Source organism: Varanus komodoensis, unplaced genomic scaffold (assembly GCF_004798865.1).
Source record: "Varanus komodoensis strain SLA01 unplaced genomic scaffold, ASM479886v1 scaffold5, whole genome shotgun sequence".
Taxonomy (NCBI): Eukaryota; Metazoa; Chordata; class Lepidosauria; order Squamata; family Varanidae; genus Varanus; species Varanus komodoensis.
The window spans coordinates 29,070,728-29,087,282 of NW_025336087.1; the positions used below are offsets into that span (position 1 = coordinate 29,070,728).

Sequence of the window (16,555 nt, forward strand, 5' to 3'; positions counted from 1 at the left end):
GCCAGAAAAAGCCTGGGTGAACAAGGGCATTTTTAAGGATGCGTTTGCAACATATCACTTTTTCTGCCTTCCAAACTGTATGTGGGAGGGTTTTCCTCAGGATGGGTCAAGAAGCCCTACCTTTATGATATTACATGATAAAATCCTCCTGGACCACTGAAAATTGGTAAAATTCCAGTGTTTTATAGGCAGGATTTAACCCAGTGCCTATATTTTTACTGGTGAATGCCATCTATCTTTAGACAAAAACTGGTGAGCACAAGGTTCCAATGCATCAAAATAATGGTTTCATTCACCTACTTGACCATTTGTTGTCTAATTTTCAAGACTGCTATGTACTGAAGAATAGATGGATTGAATAAAAAGTAAATAGCAGTCCAATAACTATTCTTTTGTTAAAGTTCAGAACATCTTTCCTTTTATGTATACTTCTGTTTGATGAACAATTTCTCATTCTTTATGATAAAGATGCTGCACTCCAGGTTGTATGAACTGTTTCAATAGGAATATTAAGAACTGTTCCTTTGATCTATGAACGGTTACCTATTCAATAAAATGTTAGTCTGTACACTGTTTCTTTTCTGGATAAGCAATAGATAAAAATAAAGCTCCCAATTCATTAATTGTTTATCACACACACACACACACACACACTTTCTTTATCTTTTTCTCATCCACAAAAAGAAAAAAAGTGAAAGCTTGGCTGAGTGCATACCTCCCCAACTGTCTGGATATCTTTAAGTGAGGGGGGATACACATTTATGGAGGTCAAGATTATAAATGCATGCTAGTCATGATGGCTATATATGTTCTTCAATATCGGAGACAGCATTCTATTGGGCTTGTGGACTTTCCATAGGTCTCTGGACACTGTGAAAAGAGAATGGTAGGATAGACTGCCCTTCAGTCTGATCCATCAGAGCTCCTGTTATGTTCTTATCTGGACTTTGAGAACCCTGGGTGTGAGCTCCCACAATTAGAGGATTCCTCATGTAACTCTCCAGGTGTTTGATAAAAAAAGATGCCTTTCTCCTGAGAACCAGGAAACAAGTAACTTTTTCCTCAATCAAGCTGAAAGCTGCAGGAGAGGCATGATAGTTCCCCCTCATGAGCTGTAGAGTAGTTCTGAAGTATGAACTTTACTTTGGCAATGCAACTCAAGGAAATTATGCAGCATGCTCTTAATTATGTCCCTGTAGAAATTAGTTTTGGAAAGAATGCTACATTACATTTTATTTGCTTTATACCTCTCAATTATTCTAAAATAAATGCTCCATTAAATACATTGTTTCTGACCTGGCCTGGAATCAGCATCCAGCAGAATAGGCCATTATTATAGCTACCGTTGATCTTAATGTATTTTATTATAAATGACCAAGAGACCCCTCTGGGCTATGGGGGAGTCTATAAATATTATAAATAAATAAAGATCTACCTTTTAAGCCAGTATGAAGCCTGGATTTATTTTCTTCAGAAAAGTTTCCACAACCAAAGAAATATAATAGAAGAAGTCTTAAAAAGACCAAAAAACCAAGCTGTCAAAAAGAAACACAAAGATGTTTTCTTGGTATTATTATTCTTTTCCATTCACTTCCTGCTACCTTCTTTTGTAACCATTTTCAAAACTTTTAAAAAATATTTTTGCTAATGTTGCTTGTTCAAGAGTCAGGGATTGTGAGTGAAGTTCTCTATTCATATCCATGTCCTGAAGACCAATTCTATGCTACATTATTCCTAAAATCTACTTCTAGTTACCTGGTAACATGCCATTTGGAAGTACCAAATACCTCTTCCACCTGTTTAAAATACTGATTCTCTATAGAGCAGGCCCAAGACACTTTGCTGGCTATGGTAGAACAGCATATGCGTCCTCCTGCAGGTCATGATTCATAGAACTCAGGGCTGGGCAGGCTTTTTTGGAACCAAAGCCAGCAAACCGTAAGGGTCTGCCAGTAAAATCAGAATTCTGACATGTTAAATAGCTATTTGCTTCCCTTTAGGGAAACTAACTGAGGAAGCTGCCTCAACTCTGCCTAATGGCATGCCCAGACCTGATTGTCCAAATGTTTTAGAAAATGGCCTTCAAGATATGGACTTTCTTCACTGTTGTCTTCCTCTGCTCTAATGTGAGATGACTCCATTCATTGTCATTGCCATTGTCAAGGAGCAATTCAACAGTAAGTTAGAACTAAAAACACACACACAGTCTCATTCTGAAAATTGAATATTTACACTGCATGTTCATCAAAATGCATTATGAAAGCTAAAAGTCCTGACTGGGTGTGGAGGGGCAGGTAAGGATGGAGGTGGAAAACAGAAGCAGTATTGCCGGTTAACTGCGGTTAAATGTGTTTGAAGAGATAAGAAGCAAAAAATAGCAGAGGTAGAATGAAGCTTTGTGGGGAATCAAGTCAAGTTAAACTATAAGTAGGACACCCCACTGTGGTGCAAAATTTGCTTGAACCTAGGATCCAGGTCAAAGCATAAACCTACGCATATATTGCAATTTACCTCCTCCAAGGTCCTCCTCTGAGGAAAGTTTAAAAGGTGGCAACAAAGGAGAAGACCTACTCAGTCATGTTTCCCCAACTATGGAACATCCTTCCCAGTGACATTTCCTTGGCACCAACACTGTCATCTTTTTAATGCCAGGTTAAGACTCTCTCTGCCCCCAACTGATACCACAGTTTTAATAGGACCTGGAATGTTTACTGCTGTTTGTATAAAATTGCTGTCTATTTTTGTATGGAAATCATTTTATATTATGTTACTATATTGTAATTTTAGGGAGTTAATCTTTGTAAATTGCCCAGAGAGTGCTGGCTATCAGGAGGTATAAATATGTAAAAAAATAAATGAATAAAATTGAGCAACTTTATAGGACTGGATGGACCATTTTGGTGCATTCTGCTTGATCCTCATTGGGTTAAAAATTGCAATGCACTCTCCACTGGAGGTGCTGCCCTGCTTTTATGCTGGTGCAAGGTGTAGAGTGCCTTCACTGCCAAAATCCCCAAGAGGCAAATCAGAGTGCCTTCATTTTGGTGAAGAAAAGGCAGTGATTGGGGCTTTCCTGCCAACAAATGACTCCTAGAAACTCTAATAAGCAACCAGGTTAGGAGTGGTGCACTGTATCAGAGTAATAGGAATGCTAAAAAAACAGATAACAAATCATTATAACGATCTCATATAAAATATGTGCTTATCCTAATAATACCCAGGATGCAACTTGTGAGTCAAAATCAATTTTTAAAAATCTTCTGCTTGTTGAATCACAATGTTTTTATTTATTAATGCACTGACCAAGCAAGAGAAAAGGGGTAGGGTAGAGGAACAAATCCAATAATGCATGAGAAAGGTAATTGCCTCTACATAGCCATCATTTTGGAGAAATAAAGTGGCAAAACAAGACAACAGAAGTCTTGGGGAGTATGTTGCAACGTGAGGCATCATAATAATTGGGCCCCTTGGAATAGCAGGAGCAGCTAATGTCGTTGTTCTGCTTTGAAACAGGTCTGAATGGAGCAAAAATTCAATACAAGATATTCTGTTACCATAGAGAATTAAATGATGACCTGTGCACAGGAACCTGAGCAAAAATATGGATGTCTTTGCAGGACAGATACAGCAATGTATCCATTCATGGTGGCACAGATCTGTAAAGAGCCACTTGCCTGGCTGTCTGTGATAAGGAAGCATTACTTCTAGAAGGCTAGGCAGAAATGTCTTTAAAAGCTAGAAGACATTTGGTTTTTTCACTTTCTGGCCATTGATACACAAAAATTATTATTACTAGCATAACTATGAATGCTTTCATATTGAGAGCGCCTGGCACTACCAACCAAAAGACATTTTGCAGTTATTTTCGTCTTCTCTTTTCCTTTCCTTTCCTTTCTTTTTCCTCCCCCCCCCCTTTTTTTTGGCAAATAAAAATGAAAAAAGTCATGGGGAAACATAGGAGAATTACAAGATGAAGATAATTGTTTGTTCTCTTGTGCCCCTAAAGTTCCATGAATAAGGCAAGGCCATTTCAAAGCCTTATTTGAAAGAACATTGTGTTTGGACAGATAGGATAGTGATTTTTGTGGACTAGTGACTTTTGTCAATAGATTTGCAAGGCTAATGATGGGCGAGAACTTTTTTATCCGTGTTCACACTGCTGTTAAAAAGTATGCCTCCTTCATGCTCTCATCCAGAGGTAATTTTTACTTGCAACTTGAGGAAAAGGCCAATGCTGCCATGGTGATTCTAATGCCTGTTAGCTTACACTTGAGTAACTTGCATCCAGGCAAGAGAAGAACTAGACGGGGGTACTGAATGCAGGTGCAGTTGTCTTACCCCTTGTAATGGCCCAGTGTATGAGTATGAGCTACAGCAGGATCCCCAGCCTGCAGCCTCCAAGTTCTTGCTGTGTGACCCTCCACCCTGCTTGTTCACTGCTATCACCCTCAAGGCATTTTCCCTCAGACCCGCACCTCCAATGAGACCATCTACTGCTGTTTTGCCTGTCCCTTTCTTACAAAACACACAACAGCAACACCATTTCTTCTGGTCTCCTGAGTTCCCTCTGTCAGCCTGTTCTTGGTCTTATCCTTCATACTAGCATTCTGACCATTCCGGGTGCTTTGCCAGCCAGTAGAGCTCAGGTACCGCTCGGCTTTTTCACTCCCCCTCTCCATGTGTTACCATGTTAAAGGCTATATATGTGTGAAAGGAAGATAAAGCAACTGTGTGGATGACTACAGGAGATGTCTGGCCTGCTTTTACCAAAAAAAAAAATAAAAGTAGGAAGAGGAGAGTAAAAGGCCCGGCATTTTTGCAAAAAAGATGCAAAGTGTTTTGCATACTGAACATATCTAGAGGCTCCACCCATCAAGACTCTGCCAAGGTTACTAGTGAGGTTGCTGCTTCAGGTAAAAAAAGCATTCTTCCCTCCTCAACAAGAGTTGGTTGCTCTCACGTTTTGCCTTGCCCGCTTTTGCCTCTCCTCTCCAACCCACTCCAGTAGGAGTCTTCTCATGCATCCGTGATTGCAGGAACCGGTGAGCGGCCCCTTGGATTGCAAGGGAAGGAGTACTCTTAGCAGGAAAGCTTATGGGATTCCCTTCCCCCCGGCTGCCATTTTGCATGACTGAGGCTTGGCTGGCAGGCAGTGGTGTTTATGTGCATCCTGTGGAAGGCTGCTCTTTCATTCACTCTTTCCCTCTCTACCTGCCCATTTTTGGAGAACAACACTTTTAGAAGTATTAGTACATGTAGATTTAAACCTCAAGGCAGTGTGACTATTAAGAAATAAATCTCATAGTACTCAATGTACTTAGGATTGCAACTCTGCCATCTGGTAGATCAGATTCATAATCCATTTTAAAAAAAATCTTCCTTGCCTGTGCATAGTGCCCAATATTCCTGAGAACTGTAGAGGCAGAGGTCTCTTCTATTCTTTTCATGGTCAAAATGAAAATCTTCTGCTAACAGCAGCCAGAGTGGGATGGATTTGATGGGAAAGGGAAGAGTTAGACTCCTAAAATTATACTTCTCATATTTTTATTTATTCAAGGATAATATTGAAACTCTGCAACTGTTTTGAGTTTCAAATCAAAACTCCATACAGTATCAGAAAGTATTTCTTGACTTTTTCCTCCATGATGTCTGCAAAAGCAAGCACTATGTCAAAGAAATGAAAATTGCAGATGAGTACAGTGTCTTTAATGGAAAATGGACTACTGAGAACCTCTTTGTTTTAAGCAAGGAAAAAGCAGTTTGCTTGATATGTCTTGAAACTGTCTCTATTAAAGGAGTACAATGTTAAAAGACACTTTGCATCCTGTCACAAGCGCTACTCAATATAACAAGGAGAGGTGCAAGTGCAAGATAAATTATCTTTAAAAGTCAATGTTTTGGCAGCAAAATAGTTTTAGTAAGCATGTTGAGGAAAACCTGTCAACTGTGAGGGCCAGCTATCATGTTGCTAAATGTATTCCTGAGAGTGGTAAGCCATTCACTGATGGTGAATTTGTTAAGTGCATTCTTAAAGTAATGGAGGAAATGTGCCCTGATAAGGTATCTTGTGTTAATTGTGCCCATTTATCTGCATCTACAATCACCAGGTGTGTTGAAGAACTAGGAGAAGAGCTGCATATGCCACTGGTTGTCAAGGCAAAAAGATTTGACCCCCTCCCCCTTTTTTTGCATTAGATGAAAGTATTGACATTGTAGACACTGCTCAACCACTAATACTTATCAGGGGGATGGATTCCAAATTACAGATGAATTGAGTGCATTACAGAGTTTGCACTACACTGCAGAAAATATATTCCTGAAAGTGTGTGAATCTGTTGAAAATTCTGGTCTAAGTTGGGATAAACTGAAAAGCATCACAACTGATAGTGCAAGAAATATGTGGGAAGAAAAATTGGTGTAGTTGAAGGGATATTGAAAATTAATGGTATACCTCCCATGCAATTTTACTGCATCATTCACCAGCAAGCCTTGTGTAGTAAAATTATTCAGTGGAAAAGTGTGATGAGTTCCAGCATTACTTACACCAGGCATCATGGCCTTACTCATCATCAGTTTCAAAATTTTCTCTCTGAAATAGATGCAGAATATGGAGATGTATTGTACCATGCAGGAATCAGGGGGCTTAGCAGAGGCAGTCCTCAAACATTTTTTTTTTTTTTTTTTTTTTGTTTTGCTGTGAAGTTGATGTCTTTCTCAGAGAGAAAGGGAAAGGTCAAGAAGTACTTTCCGAAACTGAGTTTTGATTTGACTTTCTTAACTGATATCACAGAGCATCTCAACACATTGAATCTAAGGTTGCAGGGAAAAGGAAAGCTTGCGTGTGATGTATATTCTGAATTTAAAGCTTTTGAAGCAAAACAACATTTTTTAAAGCAAGGTAGTGAAAGTAACATTTCAAACTTCTCATACTGCAATGAACTAAAATTTGAGAAGGACAGGAATTTGCAATTCAGTGTTGAAAGACACATCAAAGCACTGAACCTATCTCAGGTGGAATTCCAGAACAGAGTCAATAAACATGGAAATGAAATAAGAATGTTTCTGTATTCATTTGAACTAGCACCAGAAGATGCAAGTAACTTTTTCCTGATAGAACTAATTTATTTAAAACTAGTGGTCATCTCAGAGGCATTTACAAAGAAAATGGTCTGTCAGCTTTCTATTGTGGTCTACCTGAAAGACCACAACCTAAAGAAATTTGCTGCAGGCATGTTCACTGTCTTTGGCACCACATACACTGTGAATAAACTTTTTCCAAGATGTAAATTGTGAAATGCAAGTGTAGGTCAAGACTAACAGATGAACATTTACATGACACTTTAAAGGTGTCTGTCACAAACCTTCACCTGGACATTAATGCCTTGGCTAACAGAAAAAAGCCACAAAAAATCACACTGACTAGGTAAGCATATATAGCTAGATAAAAGGATCCCACAGTAAAATATTGTTCCAAAATGGATTGCATTCAAGTTAACATTTCTTTATTGACCTCTGAATTTTTACTTTGCTCTAAATTGGTAGGTTAATAATTTTGTTGCATTTTGACTCTAATGCAACCCCCATGTCCCAGAAGGTTGAGGACCACTGTGCTACAATGTGCTCTACTTATGTACACAAACTGGGGAAGTGAATAGCAGGGATCTTCTGGAATAGGAATGTATTATGTACATAAAGCATAAGTAAAACAAAGCGCTCATTGGCTTGAATGAGAATATCATTTCTAAACAAAATGTTTCTAGAGTTGTTAATAAGCAAATCCCAGGGTTCTCCATTCTCAACAGATTTTAGCAGGAATTTGTCCCAATCAAATAAAAATGTGTTGTTTAAAAGGGCACTATGAATAGTAAGAGAAAGGTACACGACTGAATTTCAGGGCTAAACCATTAAACAACGATGTGCCAGTCAGTTCTTCAATTATCCTGCAGGTCTTATTCAGCTTTCAGAAGTAAATTCTTTCATTTGGAGACTCTCATTTACATGGCTTCAATTTCATCCTCTTTCTTGAACACATAAATTCCTTGCTACTACTTTAAGATTATGTGACCTAACATAATACGTCTTAGTTAATAATAATCCATATGGGAGAATAAAGAGGTCACATCATTTAAATAGTGACAAGCACATTATGCAAGATAATCACTGAAATTACTAGCTTGCCATATGCATTGAGAACCAACCCATACCCCTTTTATACATGTTTTAGAGCATCTCATTAAAGAATCACTTGAAAGTGAAAACTGTATTTCACAAAATATTTCTTTATGGACTATTCATAACCAATGAATTTGGGAAGATAGAAATTCAAGATAGAACAAGCTATAAAGTATGAAATGAAAAAGTGTACTGCTTTTACTTGAACATGCTGGTGAGATTCGTTTTCTCCTTTATATAACCTGGACAGTGCAAATGACAGACTCCATAATTAACTTTCTTAGCAAAGGTTTAGAATTTTAGTACAAGTATAATATCAGGTTTGTACAGGTTTTAATTATACAGCTTTGCACGATGTAAATCACCATCAGTGCTATAGTGCCATGCAACTATGGTTCTGATAAATGAAGTATTTAATTTTTAAAAATATATATTGAAAATATGTCTTTTCAGCTATACATCATTTATGACGGTGTATGACATTAAATTAAAAATAAAATGCAAAGATCAATGTAAATATAATTTTCCACGTAGAGAAAAGCTAAAAGACCAGGAAAAACATTGAGGTCTTCACTTATAATCTAAGCTGGATGGGGTTTACTCTAGTGAACTTTCCACAGGGACAATGTGTCGGAGTGCCTGCTCCGACAATCGGCGCGAGAGAGTTCAGAGAGAGAAATAAAACACTGCAGACGAGAGATAAAGTTTCAAAGCATGCTCGGTTGAGTACTCTGGAGAACAAAGAAGTTCTTCTTTAGGAATTTTTCCTAAAATGTCCTCTTAAAGATGTCCTCTTAAAGATGTCCTCTCTTCCTCACCACCGGCAGCCCCTTTTTATTAATTCACAGATTGTTACATTTGTATTTGCCTACACCAATCGCCATCGAGTTAATCAGCCAACTCCCTAATCATTGTGCGCAAGCGCAGGATTCAAAATGCTTACTGATTGCTTATGCGCAGGCGCAGGAAACAGGAAGCGTACTTATTGCTATATATGGTCACAAGCCTTATATGGTTACACAGGTGAAGTACAATGCTATTGGCTGGGTAAGTTGCAATACTATTGGCTGGTAAATTACAATACTATTGGCTGAGCGTAGCATGCCTAGCTACAGCATGAATGTGGCGAGGCAGGGATGAATTCCCACAACAATGTACCATAGCTCCATTTCCACAATGGAGAAGTCTTCCCTTGCATGATTTTACATGCAACTTCAACAAGGGAGCAAATACTTGCCTGCTGTAAGATCACTGTAAAGGGATATTGATATGCAGAGTCTGTTGTGCAGCAGAATATTAAGCACTTGTGCATGGAAACAATATGTAATTTTCATATTATTCTTAAAAATACAACATACCTTGGACAACTTGATTTCACATGAGAATAGGTATGGCTTCTCTACTGCATCGTAGCAGAGTTTGTACAAAACCGATTCTGCGATGAAAAATAAAACTGGGATCTGCTCTGGAAGAACAGGTGCATGGTCCAAGGAAATTGCCAGAACTTCAAAAGCTTCTGAAGAGAAAATAATAATAATAACAGGAAAAAAATAAAAAAAGAGCTCCCTCTACAGAGCCTCAATATTTTATACAGTATTTGGATCACACCTGCAACACAGAGCTTGCCAAGATATGAACAAATAAAGCAAGAGCTACAGCAATATCCCCCAGATTGTTTGCCTTTTCTGATTATCACTTTGATGAAAAAGTAATTAAAGCTCTTCTCTTTCATAATTTTGTTCAATAGTTGCTGAAATGTTTCTGCTAGACTATGAATTAAATCCTATTCCACAATAAAGATATCTAAATTAATAAAATAAAACAGGCTACCATACATGTGCAATGTACACTGATTATTGCAGTAATCTGTAACATTTGTTCCCCTGGCAGCTTCTGCTTAGTAAACTGATGGTTCTAGTTTTCATATTGCTACTTAAATAGTGAGGATGGATATATAAAGGAGCTTCTCTGACTTGTACTCCCCACCCTTAAAAATAGAATCAGAACTCTTCATATGTACCCAACTGACAAAATGCATGTATGCCCAAAGAAGTTTAATTTAAACCACTATGAAAAGTGGTTTTTAAAGCCCTAGGGATTTGGGATGGGATGGAAATTAGATAATTCCACTTCTTTGTGAATACAGTCTCCCATTGTGACTTAAATCTGAAGCCTCAAAATGCTGCTACACACAACGCTGTATCTGCAATTTCGGGTTAAAAGAATATTAAAAGATGTTCATCTGTGTAATTTGCCAAGAAGACTGCAATACACCCAGTCCCCCACTTATGAATGTCCAAGTTAAGAACAATGCTCACTTACAGAAGTACTGCCTCATCTTTGAGCAGTAAGCTGGTGTGCGCAGGGAGCAAGCACTGGGAAGTGAGGAAAGGAAGAGAAGAATTGGGAGGGAGGGAAAGTGAAGAAAGAGGTAAAGAGAAGGAGGAGGGGAAAAGCAGCAAAGTCGAAACTAGTTCCACAGTGGCAGCAGAACTACAATAGTTTTCACGCTCATGAAAAACTATGAGCCAATGTGTTTCAGATCACATGGAGTTAGCGTTGCCTTTTGTAACTTTGTTTTGTATTTGCTTTGTAACCGTGCCTCCAAAGCATAAATCCAAAGTCCCCTTCCTTCAGCAGCACAATCAAACCCTGATTCTCCAGCATCAGGTCCATCCCTTGTTACATCAGTCCAATCTCCATCATCATCCAGATAATGTTAGACTTCATGTTAGCTCAGGAAGTGTTAACCTTTGATAATCTTTTTACTATTTTTATATCTGTCTAAACTGTTTTAAGAACTGTACTCTATACCTATAAACTTACTTTATTATTAGTCTACTATTAACATTATTAAAATGCTGTATTGTGTTTTAAGATGTTTCAGTGTATATGGAAGTGTTTCTTAAGTGTTTTATGTGCTTTTATTATATGCAATCCAACTTACATACAAATTCGACTTAAAGATAATTTCAGGAATGGAACTCATTCTTAACCCAGGGACTGGGTTTACTTTTAACAGGAAGTTGTTTTGCCTTTTGGGAATGCAGCCTAATGTATTCTAGACAGGGATAACCTTGATTAAAGTGGTTTCTTTTTTTCCTCAGCACTTCTCAAAATGGTTCTTGGCTGAGCTGTTACCATGAATACAGACACAGAATTTGCCTGGTGCCTCTGTCAGTGGCTGTCCTAAGTAGGCCATTTCCCATTTCTCCTTACAGGCTAAGGCAGCAGTGTTTGTGCCATTGATCTGTGTGAAGAAGGGCTTTAAACAGTTCAGGAAAAAGCCAAAGAAATTATAGGGATACTTAAACTAAGTCTGCATCTCCACAAAATGCTAACTAAATAGCAGTGATATAATTATTAATAGACTAGCATAATTTATTTTTATGGCACGTATTTGTTAAATGAATTTCACAATCCTATCAAAAGCAGACAATTCCACCAAATTAAGAAAAAATGTTGAAGTATGTATGTAGTGTTTGTTGTTGTTTTACAAGCAACACATTTGTCCCAGGAGTAACTGGCTGACTCTTCCAGGAAAGTCAACCATACAATACACAAAGACAGTTTTAATCTGACCACAACTTCATTGGTTACAGTTTAGAAGCTGTCGGGGCAAATGGAAGGATCCCTTCATCAGGCAACCTGAGTGCTGTCTGACCCTCACCCCAAGCTACATACTGCATGGCCCTTCAATGAAGGGAGGCTTCACCAGAGCGCAAGATCCTGCCATGGTGTGTACTGCTTGCATGTCTCCTTGCTCCCCGCTTCTTCCCCAAGAAGATCCTGCTCACCCCACCCCCCAACCTTGTTAGAGAGGGGTTGATTTGGATCCGATTCAATGCCATCCACCTAAATAATTGTGATAATTCTATTCAGTCATTTACTTTCCACCAACTTACATTGGTGCAAGAGAAGCAAAAAACTGTGAGGCAGGCCAACCAGCCTTGCCAGGTCAAATTCCTTCCCAGCCTCACCAGTTGGTTGCTGATTGGTGTCCACAGCAATGTACCCATGTTTAAAGGGTGGATGGATCGGGCAAATCTTTAGTAGTCAGCACCGGGAGAGATGCTGAGCAAGCCTGTAGCTACTTTTAAGTAGCTGTAACACAGACTGGTGGGGAGCCTCCCCACACTTGCTCCCAGCCCCTCCACAGCAGCCCATCACACCTGCCCAGGCCAAGGCAAAATGCCCTTGCAGGAAACTGTCTAAGCAAAGCCAGGACCACTTCTCCTTCCTACCACAGGCTCCCAAGCTGCAGCACAAACCAGAAGCACAGCGGAAGCCAAGGAATCAAGCATACAGATGACAGATTTTGTTGTTGCTGTTAAACAGGGGGTTAGAACCCCTTGATAATCCCCTTGTATAGCACCCAGAGATCTGATCTGCCTTCTGCTCAGCCCTGGGATAGGTACTTAGCAGATAAATAGCAGGAAAAAAAGAACAACTTTTGATACTTTAAAAGCCATGCATTTTAAAAGCTTCAGTTTTTATTTGGTGCACTCCACTGTGTTCTAAGAGCGGACAGATAAAATCATTTCAAGTTCATTATTTCAGGTATGTGACAAATATAAATGCAAATTAAGTTCAGGAATATGAGCATTGTTAGCATTGTTTAGTAAGAATATTAACTGGCAAGGAGACTTGGATAATTTTCAAAAACTCAAAATGTATGGTTTCTCTAAAATGTGTGATTTCAACTCTCATAATAAATTAATATAATTATTACAAATGTCCAGGCAGTTCACTACCTTCCTAACAGTAATTGCTCATAACATACAAGAAGAAATGAGAAGGTATGTGTTCTTACCATTAATACAATTTGAACAACTTACTGAAAAAAGTCACAACACAAAAGGCTTTTTAAAAATTACATGTTTGAAATGTAATGAGAAATTGTCTAGTTTCTTGGATCCTAACTACGCTTCCACACATAGAGCTCCTTCTGTTCATAAACAGAACTGAGATCCAGCAAATAATCTGCTGGCAGAAAGGAGAGCAGGCCGCTTTTCCTGGTTCCCATGTCCTTGGGACCATTTCAGGGGGCTCCATTTTTCAAAAAGTACCAGAAGATGCACTGGGAAAGGGGAAATTAGTACAAGCAACTTCCTCTCCTTCCTCAAGGGCAAACTCCATTCAGGGGACGTTTCCATCAGTGAGAACACTCAGCATCCCAGGCAAATGTTATTTCCAAAGAAAACTGTAACCTAATAACCAACCAAACCACAAACAGAGAAATAGTTATACTACATTTTAATAAATATTGAATATAGAGTTGGGTTTTGGACCTGAGACTGACATTGTGTGTGATTTTCTGCACTAAATGGATATTATACTGTCCTGGTATTTTTCTTGGCATTTAAAACTTCAATAGAGCTCTGGGGAACCTATGGCTCTCCAGGTATTTTTGGACATCAAATCCCATCTAGCCAGCCAGCATGGTCAGGGATGATGTGACCCAGCAATGTCTGCAGGTTGACAGTTGAATTATACGAGTGTTATTTAGAAATTTTTAATGAATCTCTATACCCAAAAATACAACATATCCATCAGGCAAAATATGGCTTTATGCTTAAGCAAGAATAACATTATACATTCTAGAATGTAACTTATTTGTGAGAATTAAATTTATCCAATGGAATAAAACTATGTGAAATGAACTGAATTAGGGAAGGAACTGAAAATAAAACTGCCAAGATTGAACTCCCTTTATTCATATCTATGGTACAGTTATGAGAAAAACTATTCCAGGTCAATCTTTTATAGAAACAAGCTAGGGTCATGGTGGCCTGGATTTGTTTCTATGGCTACAAATTGGATTCATAGGTGTGGATATTTATGATGACTCCCTAGAACATCCTGTCTAAAATCAAACTGCCCCTCTAGCATATCTTAAAAGTTAGAGTATGAAAGAAAAAACACTGCTGCTCCTATTTCTGGCCCATATTCAAAGGTGCAAGGGGAAAATGGGTAGGAGAGTTAACTAACTAACCCAAATAACTTCTTTGAATCTGTTCTCATAGCTGGACTTACACAACAAGAAATTTAGAAATAGATGAAGCTGATGGACTGAAATTCTAATAAATTCAAATGTTACTGTGTACAATGGAGGGGCAAACTTCACTTTTATAAGCTGATTATTCATTAAAATGGTGAATACTAATCAATATGCAATTGTTGCTGGTGGATTTCAAAGGCCAGCTTCCTGTATTCTACTTTAAGGTAGAATTACTAGCATTACTAGAATTACAAATTACTAGCAATGGAATAGTAGGTTCAGGAGAAGGGCATCAAAACGCAAATATGATTCTGTCCAAGCAAGTGTGAAGTGATACATGTTGGAGTAAAAATCCCAACTTCACACATAGATTGATTGTATCCAAGCTAGCAATGTCTGACCAAGAAAGAGATCTTGCAGTTGTGGTGGTCTGTTTGATGAAAATGCCTATGTATGAGTAGTGTGCAGCTGCATTAAGAAAGGTAAGTTTATTTATTTAAAACATTTCTATGCCACCCCCATCGCAACAAAGCCTTGGGGTGGCTCACAACAAAAACAAACAAAAGCATATAAAAATTATACAATAAAAATATTAAAACCCGGTGCATCTCGGCTTAAAAATTAAAAAAAAACTAAATAATAAATTAACAATTAAAATAAGTTTTAAATAAAAGTTGCATGTTAGACATAATTAGGAAAGAAAATGACAATAAAACAGCCAAGATCGTACTCCCTGTATAGATACCCAGGGCTTTTTTTGTCATAGAACGCACCGGAACGGTGTTCCGGCACCTTTTTTTGACGGATTTTTCCATGTGATCGTGAATCGCCCTATCGGGCGTAGCAGGTCGGCAGCAAAAAGCATTAAAATAGTGCCTGCGGGCTGCGTGCGTGTAGGCTCGGGACGCTGCTTTTCCCCTACTTCTCCTTCTGGGCCAGCCTTCCAGCCCGCAGAAGCGCGCTCCGCTGAAACCAGAGGACGATAGAGAGGAAGAAGGATGCTGGAAGGCGAGCGCTGCAGGATCCAGGCCGTGCCCAGGCACGGCGAGCGTGTGCAAGCGGGGGCGCCCAGCGGCGGGTGAGGGGTGCCTGGCGGGGAGCCGCAAGAGATGCCGGAGGGGGTGGAGTCGTGGAAAGGAGCATTTCCCCCTGCCTTGGGAATTTGGTTGCTCTACTGCCTCTGCTGGGACCAAAACCAAACGTTGTACCCAATTGCTGCAGAACATGGGTGTAAGGATACTGTTGTTCTTATATGTTTGTAGGTTTCTCATAGGCAGCAGTCTGAACACTGTATAAACAGAATGTTCAACTAGATGGACACTTGGACTGATTCAGCATGACTTTTCTATTGTTCTCATGTACTTACCCTGTCTTTAACTAAGAAAAATAGCATTCAGAGCAGCTTGCAATCACAAATAACTGATAATTCTCCTCTTCCACTCATCTAGCATTATCTAAATCAATGAGAGGAACAGGTAGTTCTACTGGTTAGCTTCAGCCAAATTGCCCGCAAACAGAAATAAGGGGAGGCTACTTTGGAAGATTACCCATCTTGCCTGCAGAACCACACACCACTTCTCACATTGTTCAGAAGCAGATTTTTGGAAGACACCAGTGGACAGAGTGAATCAACAAAAATCGCCTCCCTGTTTTGCATTCAGGGGAGCCCCTTCTGGATCAAGAGACTTCTGCAAACAAAGAGTCACCAAAGCATTCCTATATAGTGTTCCAAATATTGCTTACAAAGCTTAATTGTAAAAGAGTTTTTATTCATTTTAAAATTTCACTCTTTTTAAGTAAATACTCTTTATAATTATATTTAAATTATATTGTTATTAATTAAATTTAAATTATATTAATTTAAATATTGGTTTTTAATACAATATAACTTAAATTACTTGTTTTTTTTAAACTGCATACATTTAGACTAATACAAGGTATAGAATATAAAAGTCACTTTCCCATACACAGAGAATAATATTGCCCCTTTATTTAAAAATGTTGCATTTACAGAACACTGAACACATCACAAACACAGGCATTTCCATGGCTCCAAAATAGTATAACTTGTGCCCCAAATCAGTTTGAATGACATTCCATTTTATATTTACATTGAGTACATATAAAACAGGAAAGAGCAAAGTAATATTCCTATCTACAAAATGGTAGGAGGGGACTGGAATGAACTTTGCTTTGTCCTACATAATAGCCATATTAAGCTACATATCACCGATCTCTTAATTTTCATCCATCCCATTCATATCATGTAATAAGGAAGAAATGACTTTCTATAATCTTATTATTCACTGAAGCCAAAGGAAGGCAGCTCTGATAACCACCTATTATTCATATTCTTACCTTTAACTAAACACTATCACACAA

The 16,555-nt window shown here is 38.5% G+C and overlaps 1 protein-coding gene across 1 annotated transcript in view; it reads right to left on the minus strand.

Moving 5' to 3' along the window:
• The window catches only part of TMEM232 (transmembrane protein 232), a 152,482-nt gene that overhangs the window by 116,398 nt on the left and 19,529 nt on the right, over positions 1–16,555 (minus strand). The window contains exons 4-5 of the mRNA XM_044446156.1: positions 9,531–9,688; positions 1,436–1,535 (exon numbers count right to left, since the gene is read on the minus strand). Of these exons, the coding sequence (XP_044302091.1) occupies positions 1,436–1,535; positions 9,531–9,688 (258 nt within the window). The remainder of the gene's footprint in view (positions 1–1,435; positions 1,536–9,530; positions 9,689–16,555) is intronic.